The sequence below is a fragment of the Phaethon lepturus genome, unplaced genomic scaffold (assembly GCF_000687285.1).
Source record: "Phaethon lepturus isolate BGI_N335 unplaced genomic scaffold, ASM68728v1 scaffold30729, whole genome shotgun sequence".
Classification (NCBI taxonomy): Eukaryota; Metazoa; Chordata; class Aves; order Phaethontiformes; family Phaethontidae; genus Phaethon; species Phaethon lepturus.
The window spans coordinates 489-10,015 of record NW_010561786.1 but is presented as its reverse complement, the minus strand read 5'-3'; the positions used below and the strand labels follow the sequence as shown (position 1 = coordinate 10,015).

The 9,527-nt window shown below is 35.8% G+C and overlaps 1 protein-coding gene across 1 annotated transcript; it reads right to left on the bottom strand.

The window, feature by feature from the left end:
• Window positions 1-2,776: 2,776 nt before the first annotated feature.
• On the bottom strand, window positions 2,777-9,274 carry ELMOD2 (ELMO/CED-12 domain containing 2; the record flags this gene model as incomplete). The annotated part of the gene is made up of 7 exons (XM_010294091.1): window positions 2,777-3,134; window positions 3,551-3,684; window positions 4,801-4,869; window positions 5,500-5,633; window positions 6,580-6,709; window positions 7,523-7,617; window positions 9,246-9,274. Coding segments are annotated over 7 exons (749 nt in total), but the record flags the coding sequence as incomplete, so codon positions are not given.
• Window positions 9,275-9,527: the final 253 nt, after the last annotated feature.

Genomic DNA, 9,527 nt, shown 5'->3' with positions numbered 1-9,527 from the left:
TGTTTTTTCCCTTCCCTAAACACAATTTTACCTTTTTGCATCTATTTACTAGCTACCACCATAATACAATTAGCCTACCACTGGTGCAAAACAGGGACACCCAGTACTAGTCTACATACAGCGAGTGACTCCTCGACAGAAGGACTGGGCTACTTGATCATACAAAACTACATGCAAATTCTAACTGTTTACTGGGAAGGTGTATTGGAGTCTAACATAAACAGTCACCTTAAGGACTACATACAAACTAATGCGTTCCCATATACCTCACTCATCTGATGATGGTTGGGTTTACTTTTTTCCTTTTATACTCCCAGCTCACACTTTGATTTTAAAAAAACTAATGATGCATCTCACAGCAGGCTCAATCTACATTCTACACTAAAATGTCCTAGGCAAGTGATAGGAAATCTGATTTTTGATGGCTGGGCTTTAAAGGCCTCAGCAGTAGCTAAATGTCAGTCTCTCTCTAGTGAACAAGGAGCTGAGTGAAAGTTTCAAGGCTGGAAACAGGGTGTAGATTATTTTTGCAACTGTTAAAAAAAAAAAAAGGTTGCAGAATCTAGCACAGGGGAGGGTTTTAGAGAGGTGGTTCAAGTAATGTTGCTACTTGCTAGCAAGCAGTAGATTAAAAAAGAAAAAGCCATCTCCTTTCCTGCTGCTGCTGAACTCATTAGGGTCACTTCTGAAATTCAAAATGTCAGTCTCACTTTGCTTGCAAAGGACATCTACAAGCAATAGTAAAAATTCATTAATAAGACAAACATGACAGAAGCTGGGGCTAGAAAGTAACAGACAACAAACTTCTCAGCCACGGGAAAAGAGTCCACTTCCTTCCTCAGATTTTAGGAATGTCCAGTATCTACAAGCATCAGAGAAACAGAGCTCCACTGCTGGATCTGAATCCCTGAACATTCTCCACAGGATCTCAGCTTTTTCAGTGGTGAGAATTATAGGACCCAAGTATCTGGAAGTATCAAAAGATCTAGGCTTCTTGTGGTCAATTTTTGTATCTAATCTAGTCAGTTTAGCTGTTCAACTTACAAGCTATGGCATAACCATAAATACTCTCCCTACAAGCATTTTCACATTACTTTTTCTTGCCTCTTTTTTTTGAAATATAATAGCATCAACCCAAAACAGATGAGATGAACCCTTCTCCACCCTGCACATGTTAAACTTAAGAATTGTTTAACTCTTGCCTATACCTAAGGTATCATAAAAAGAAAAAAGAACTGTTACTTCCTACATATATGCCATCTACCCTGATCAGCAGCTTTCCCACAAGTAAGAGATCACCAACGTTTAAGGGATCGAGAGCAGTTGGGTGGATGCGGTGCAAGGAGTCGCAGGTTATACAATACAGACTCAGAATTACTGAGGTGGGAGGGTGCCTGTGGAGATCACCTAGTCCAACCCCCTGCCCAAAGCAGGGTCACCTAAAGCAGGTGGTGGTCCTGGACCATGTGGACCATGTCCAGTTGAGTTCTGATTATCTCCAAGGAGATGTAGTGTTACATATTATAATAATAAATTTAGTACCTATGTAGTGTAACATCACTCATTACAAAAAGGGGTTTGTCTTTTTTTTTCCCTTCTGTTCAGTATTTGTATTCTTCAGGAATCTCTTCATGATTAGTCACTGACTAGAAGTTAACTAATTTACCTGAGATGATTTAAAAAAAAAATAGGCATGAAAGCTTCTATTAGTATACAAATTTTGTGCCACTGTGTGCTACTTAAGCATATACTGAAAGAGTCTTTCCCAAATAACTCAAGCTTTTAAGGCTGTGATCTGGTTACAGAATCAAAATAAAACACTGATTGAATAAAGCAGAAGGCACTTATTTAATATTAGGTTTTAGAAAACGAAGTTATGGTTATACCAAATCTGTTTAAAGTTGCTTTAAGCAATAATTAGTTACAATATAGACGTGAAGTCCTATTGACTAGATTGTCTGAGGATGTCAAGATTAAGTAATGTGTCACAGTTGCATCCCTTCCATGGAAAATACACCTTTGTTAGAGACTTTTACTCAGGTGCAAACTTATTTTCACAAAATAGGAACTGCAGCTGCAATAAAGGTTTTTAATGGGTGTAATTTATAAAAGGGCTAAACTAACTCTCTTGCATTTCCCACTGAGAATACCCCATTAGCTGCTAAAAGAAAGGGCTGACAACAGGTACCAAGTCAAGCAGACCGAGTAGCTAAAGTCAGATTAGAAAGAATTGAAAATTTTTACAGTATGAATATTTTTAGGAGTAGCTTTAGTCTGAGGATCTGATCCTCGCACTGATGACTTGTTATTCTTTTTGTTTTGTTTGCAAACTAAGCTTTTTCCAAGCATAGGAATTTGGTGGTGCAAATACATAGATAAAAACAACCTCCTTGCCAGAAGTAATTTCTAGTAAGTACATCAGTATGTTGATGGATTAAGCCTCTTCTCCAAAATCATAAGTGACCCATACATCCCCTTCATGGACCTCTTCATTATAGAGAAATTTAACATTGATGAGTGAACGATCAACTACATGTACAGAGCAAGAACACAAAAAGTCTAAAACCACAGTAATTTCTACTAAAAGAAGTTTTTAAAAGACAATCAAACCTATTCATGGAAAACATGATGCAGCATAAATATCTGCTTCACGTTCCTGCACCAAGAAGTATAAAAGAAATTGTGAAAGCAAGCGATCCAGAGGCTCTTTAGATTTGTAGGTTGTTCTTTGTGTTGGTTTGTTGGTTGTTTTTTGGTGTGTTTTATTTTTTTAAAAAAAGCTGTCCTTTGGAGAATAGCATATAAAGACCTGTAAACAGAGGCTGATTGTCCAAGCTTTCTTAGCTGAATTTTGATTATTTTTTTAAATGTAAAAAAAAAGTTCTACTGTTAAACAGTTTTTGGTGAAACATGCAAAACTTCCATCGAAATGCATAATTCCATTTTTGATGCAGAACGTCATAGACTGCAGAGGAGTTAAGGTTTCTCTGTACTTTGTAAGGTTAGTATCACATCACAATCCAGCAGAAGTGCCTTAATCTTTTCATGGAATTTCTCTCTGTACTGGTTGAAGTGCATAATGCTTTCTGGTTCTTCCTCAAACCAGAACTTGTCAAACTCATAAACCAGATAACCTGTGAAGAAAATAAAATACAGATCCGCAAAATTTACCTCCACAATTTTCTACTTGATCCAGCTAGACCTAGAATGACCCTTTAGATTCTATCCAATCCCTTAAAATAGGGAGTCTCCCATCCTGGTCAACAGCAAGCTTTTGTACACTGTAATAATGAATAAAAAAATAAATATGCACATACTGAGTTTTCAGACTGCAGTCTTATATATAGAAAGCCACCCACATTATCCCTTAAATGTACATTTCTGTAGCACAATGTTTAAGCATCAGGTGTATTTCCAATACTTGATCCAGAAGATAAACAGCTTGCTCTGGGTAATGAGAAAAGAGTGGAAATGCACTCCAAAAAACCTAAGCTCTCCGTTGCAGGCCTCCTGCTTGGTACTCTGTTCTGAAGAGGCTACAGATACTTACAGTAAAACTGGTGGAAGTGCTCCATCTGTGGCAATCCAGAGACCATGTTGTACAGATGTGACTTCAGAGCACCATTCTTAAGTAAGCTGTATGCCATTTCTGTCAGATTGATTCCAACTATTGCATAAGAATATCTGCAACACCAATCATAAGTTGTTTTACCTTATGGATCGAAGGACTTAAAAGCTTCCTTGAAACAGTCCGTGTTAGGATAACTGTAAGAGTCAACTCTTCCTACGAAACTTGTTGTACTCTTTCCATTCCCTGGTGCATCCAAACATGTAGAAGTTAGTTAAAAACACTAGTTTTCTATACAGTAGTATGGCAAATGCCTCCATTAGGCACTAATGAGATGGTAAGGCTAATCAACATTGATCTTAATTTGCTCATTTGATATGATTAAATCTGCTAGAGTATGAAAAATTGTGCATCAAAAACGTTGTTACAGTATAAATGGAATGTTCACCTCAACCTGAAAAAATCTGGTTTTTCTGTTGCATGGAATAGAAAGCACCACAATAGAAATTCTTAAAGGACTGTTAAAACAAGTGTTTCTGGGGGAAGGAAAAAAAGGGTTAATTTTTGTCCATGATATTGTATTTAATTGATCTAAATGTCTCGGATATTCTATTCATGACCTAGTTGCATAAGGTAATATTATTTACAATGGAAGTCATGAAAGCCTCCCATTCTTGGTAGGTGGTTAACTGGGAACTAGATGGATTTACCAGCTTTCCTCTCTGTCTGACTGGTTTTAGAGTATATTTCACTGTGAAATAAGCTCAATGCTTTAATATGTAAAGTTTTTGAAAATTAAGTTAAAATTGAACAATAACAAAATATTTATTACAGAACAGAAACCTAGCAAGGAAAAAAAGGGACCTTAAGAGATAGTTTATACCATCCCAACACAGGATCAGTAAGAAGGCAAAAAATAAGTATGCTTCTCTAAATCTAACCTAAGCCTATTACAAATAAAGGTACCTATGATGTTAAAGGTATTCACTGTGTTAACCAAAGCTAGTATTTTGCAAGTCTATTCTGAAGAAAAAAAGAAAGAGTTGCACATAGTTCCCAGCCTGAAATGGATTTCTGTGTTGGCCTTTTTTCTACTTTGGCCCTTTTTTCATCCTTTAATTTAAAAAAAAATACAAACATTTTCCTCTTCATTTTCAGGACTGACAAGACTTGGCAGTCTTCACATGAGCTCTTACAGAGAACAAGCCAGAAAAGGTCACATAGCGACTTACCCCAGCTTTGGGTGATTTGAACGAGAAAGGATCTGACGAGCTTCATTGGTGTAATGCTTACTAAAATACCTGTCAGTGTGAAATAGGATCTTCCATTATTTTTTTTTAACTTCATATAAAACAAAAAAAGTGTTCAACATCAAAATGTAATGTGTAGCTTTAAACTACAGCTGAATAATACCCTGTACTGAAAAATGGCACAAAATGAAAACCAAGGAAAAGGTGGCAAATTAAATTATATTCAGCATGAACTAATACAGAAAAAAAATTTTTTTTAAATCATTGTGATCTGAATATCAAATATGAAGGTCACTCAAGTGCACAAATTAGCTTAGCAAAGTTACAAAAACCTGTTTATTTTTCATTACAGTAATTAATTCAGGAATTTTAAAAGATTTTGACAAGTTACTTTCTAAGTTATAACCTATCAAATCTATCACATGACAACAAAAAAATAAGGCGTCTTGGGCAACTTTCTGTTCCTCCCCTCGCTTGTTGGCCTCTACCCAACCACACATTTACAGATGTGCAGCCACTAGAAATGTTGACTTATATAGAAAATACTGGTTTTTCACTGTACAGAAGCCACCATTTCTGTTTGCTTCTATTCAGGCTTTAGTAGAAATAGCACTAACCGGAGAAAATACATAGATACTGAAAATTAGATACAACAGAAATTAAATACTTCTTTTCACTTACACCAGATTCACTAACCCCAGCAGGCCCATTCCTCTGAAGTCTGTTTTGGGATCATCACCTTGGAAGCCAATGTCACACCACTGCTTGGTGATTCTGGCCTTCAGATTCTCATGAGGCATCAGCGAATTCCAAAGCTGCACAAATATGCTTCCGTGTTATGCACAGCTGCTAAAGTATTCCAAGTTACATAATTCAGAACACTTCCTGCTGCACATTAGAAACCATTCACCAAGGAACAGGATACAATCTGTATGCTGTTCTTTCCAGTTAGCGGCAATCTGGAGTCATACTACAATGGCTTTCTTCAGCAATTAAGAAAATTATTACATTTAACGTTAAATGAGATCATTTCCCTTCACGGACAAAGCCAATGAATCTATACTAACAAAATAAAGACTTCTTTCCCTTTAGAAATTAATTTATGCATCATTTCCTGATATGACAGCTCTAAACTGAAATATGAATTCTCAATAAATGCGTAATTAACACATCAATGTTGGGACTTGTATAGCAAGTTGAGATAACTATGAAATGCTAAGAAAATGACATGCTAATATATTTGTGCAGTAGAAGCTATTTTAAAAAGCCTCAAGCAGTATTATATTATTACCTTGCTATTATTTATTGTTACCTAAAATACAGTACTGATAGTTTATCTTCCAGCATTAAACTAGCCTCTTTGACATTGACTGGGATGCAGTAATAAGAAAACACTAGTGTGGTTTTTTTTATTTAGTAATTATTGGTTTGCAAAGTTAGACCTGTGCATAAGGTTAAGTACTTTTTTAGTTACAATCCTTCAGTGATCCGTTACAAAATTATTTTGCTACTTATGTGTTGTTGTTATGTCTGATTTCACACAAAATAATCCTGGTCCAAGTAGCTCTAGCTTACTAATTTGTTTTGATGTTGTATTTTAATGTGTCACTCTATAATGGCTTAGCAGTTTAGGAGTAGGAAAGGCCTTTAAATAGGCCAGCTGGTAAGAATACTACCACTAAATTAAGTTAATTCAAGCTGTTAGACTTGGAGGGAAAAAAAACAAACAAACAGCTCTTGTATTTAAAAGATTATTTTCACCTCAATTAACTGTTCCTCATGCTCTTCATTATCCGAATCATATGGGACCTTCCTCAGATTTTCCACATTCAAATAAAGTTTTTTATAACCTGATATCTGCAGTAGGGATATGTGCAGATTTGTCTTAAACCTGAAATAATAACAAAACACCACACAGAAGCTATTAAGAGGCATAGTTAGCCATAAATTCTTGCTTGAACTACCAGATAAGACATTATGTTAATGCAATGTAAATACTAGAATTAGGAAGTGCTTTGTTTATCTTTCAAACTGCAGCAGATTGGTTAAGTATATTGTTATATGGATCTTATTTCTACTTTAAAAAAAAAACAAACTCTAGCCAATTCCAGTGCTGCAGTCAGGCCCTATTCACTTAAATTATGGGAAAAAAAAAATAACTCGGCTAAAACCTGTGATGACAAGAAAACTACATATATCATCCTGACCACTATACTTTCACCCCTCCCAACTTTTTCTAAGTCTTAAAGTGAAACTTTGTCAGAAATACTTACAGCTTCAAAGAAGCGTTTCTTTAAAACTTCAAACTTTTGGCTATTCACAATTTTTTCCTCTCAGTTGCTCATAATTACTTATGCAGATGAATGCAAACATTAATCGGGCGTCACTACAGTCCTCAAATGTATCTAAGCAATTGCACAGTTCATGTAATCAACCAATGTGATAATCACCTTACCTAGAAATACGGAGTAATAGAAGGGAACCGGCAAGATAGAGATGCAGTTATCCCAAATCCATGTCAATTAAAACTTTGCAATTTATTTTCTAGAACTGAAGAGGACATAACTACACCTTATTTTCTAATTCTTTCTAAAGATGTGTGCTGAATGGCCTAAATACTGTATTAGATTAAGCAACAGCAAGAATATGCCAAGAAGTCAGAATTATCTGCCATGAAGAACTGATGTTCAGGTCCCAAACATACCTCATATCCTTCTGTTCAATTTTTTTTTCTTTCATTACATCTCTGACACAGTTCTCCACTTCAGTTTCCTCAACATGTACAGCATTTCTTAAAACCTAGTAAGTTAACACAGTAAAAGACCTCATGAGGAATGCAGAAATCTATCACCTACTTCTATTCTTTTTTTCTCATCCTCTGTATACCTGCCACATATGTATCCTTTACTATAAAAGGAAAATAGTTAAATTATTGCAAATGTTTACAATAAATGGGCTCAAACTGCATACAAAATATCTGCAATAATTACATAAAAGTGTAATTTGTAACTTTGGCAGACTGTAAGCAATGGTTACATGGGAGTCCCATAAAGAATAAATAACAAGCTCAAGAGGTGTTTAGTGTAGGTTCTTGTTTGCTTTCAAATACTGAATTGAAACACATTCTTCCTAATCAAAGTGAAAGAAACACAGCTATTGAGGAGCAAAAGTGATAAAACTTCAATGAGAAAACAATGAAGAATTAGGAGACAGTGAACTAATGAAGTTGAGGTTTCAATGCTGGGGTGGAACCAAAGAACTTAATGTAAGATATTGCTACTCTGCAGTTTTCTAGAGTAAAGGGCAAATTACTAGTAATGATAATTATACACTGCCCACCTAAAATTACTTACAACAATTTAACTTTGTCTTCTGAACTTTTTATGGTCACAATGTATTCTTTAATACAACTTGTGCTAACACCAAAGCAGCTTCATTTCAGTAAAGCAAAAGGGTTAACTCTTTTAAAACTGAACATAATATCTTCAACTATTTAATTAAGGGATGCTAAAAGACCCACCCATCCTGTGCTCTACTGCAACAAAGATGCTTGTGGCAGTTCCTAACTCTCTCTCAACATCACACTGCAGTGATCAGCTAGAAAAAGGGAAAACACAGTCACCTCGCTGTCTATAGAGCATAAGTTTTGTTCAAGATATACAAACTTGAGGGTTTGTATACAGAATCATTAAGGATGGAAAACACCTTCAAGATCATCAAGTCCAACCACCAACCCAACACCACCATGGCCCCTAAACCATATCCTGAAGTGCCACATCCAAATGTTTTTTGAACACTTTCACTGATGGTGACTCCACCACCTCCCTGGGCAGCCTGTTCCAATGCTTGACCACTCTCTCTGTAAAGAAATTTTTCCTAATATCTAATCTAAACCTCCCCTGGTACAACTTAAGGCCACTTCCTCTCATCCTATCGAGAGGAAATAAGTTCCTAAAGTAAGGAAATAAGCGTTAGCTTATGTCTAACTGCTCCAGAACAACTGGAACGAGCTTGTCAGTGAAACCTTTAGCTGCAAACTTGCATTACACTTTTTTCAACGATTCAAGATGATATTGTATAGGCTGCATTTAATTGCTTTATCCATGCCATTTATCAAAATTTACCAAAACAACAAAAGAGATTGTTGTGACAGGAGGAACTGACCCTCTCCAAGAACAAAAACTCTGTCAAGGACTTGTCTGACTTGCTGCTAAAGAGCAGGCAATCTTTCCGAGAAAGTGAAGGAGGAACATGGGGTTATTTTTGAGAAACCTTGACTAACCCTAGCACACAGAACCCAAAATGCTGTCCTTTCCCCTCTGCCTTTTATTCCTTTACTTTCCCCCACCCTCAAAAAGTAAATGTTCTTTTCTGGCATCTGTCTCTGAAAGAAGGTTTTATCACAGTTTGATCTCTAGTAGCTTTACCTTATTCTTTGATGATTCCAGTGAACGTTCTGCAATACAAAGAAGTAAATGTCACAGTTAAATTGAATGGAATTGTTTTAAACAATTGACAGTAGGTGTCTTTGCGGCATGCAAGTATTATAAAATTCTGCATCCCTTTTACACGTGTAATTAATCAAAAATTACTCAATCTTAAAATAACAGGAATCAGGTAACTGAAAGCCTTAATTTACATAGATATTTTTTATACTCGAGTACGATGCTGAAAATACTCAGACTTTTGAAACATTGATCAATTACGTG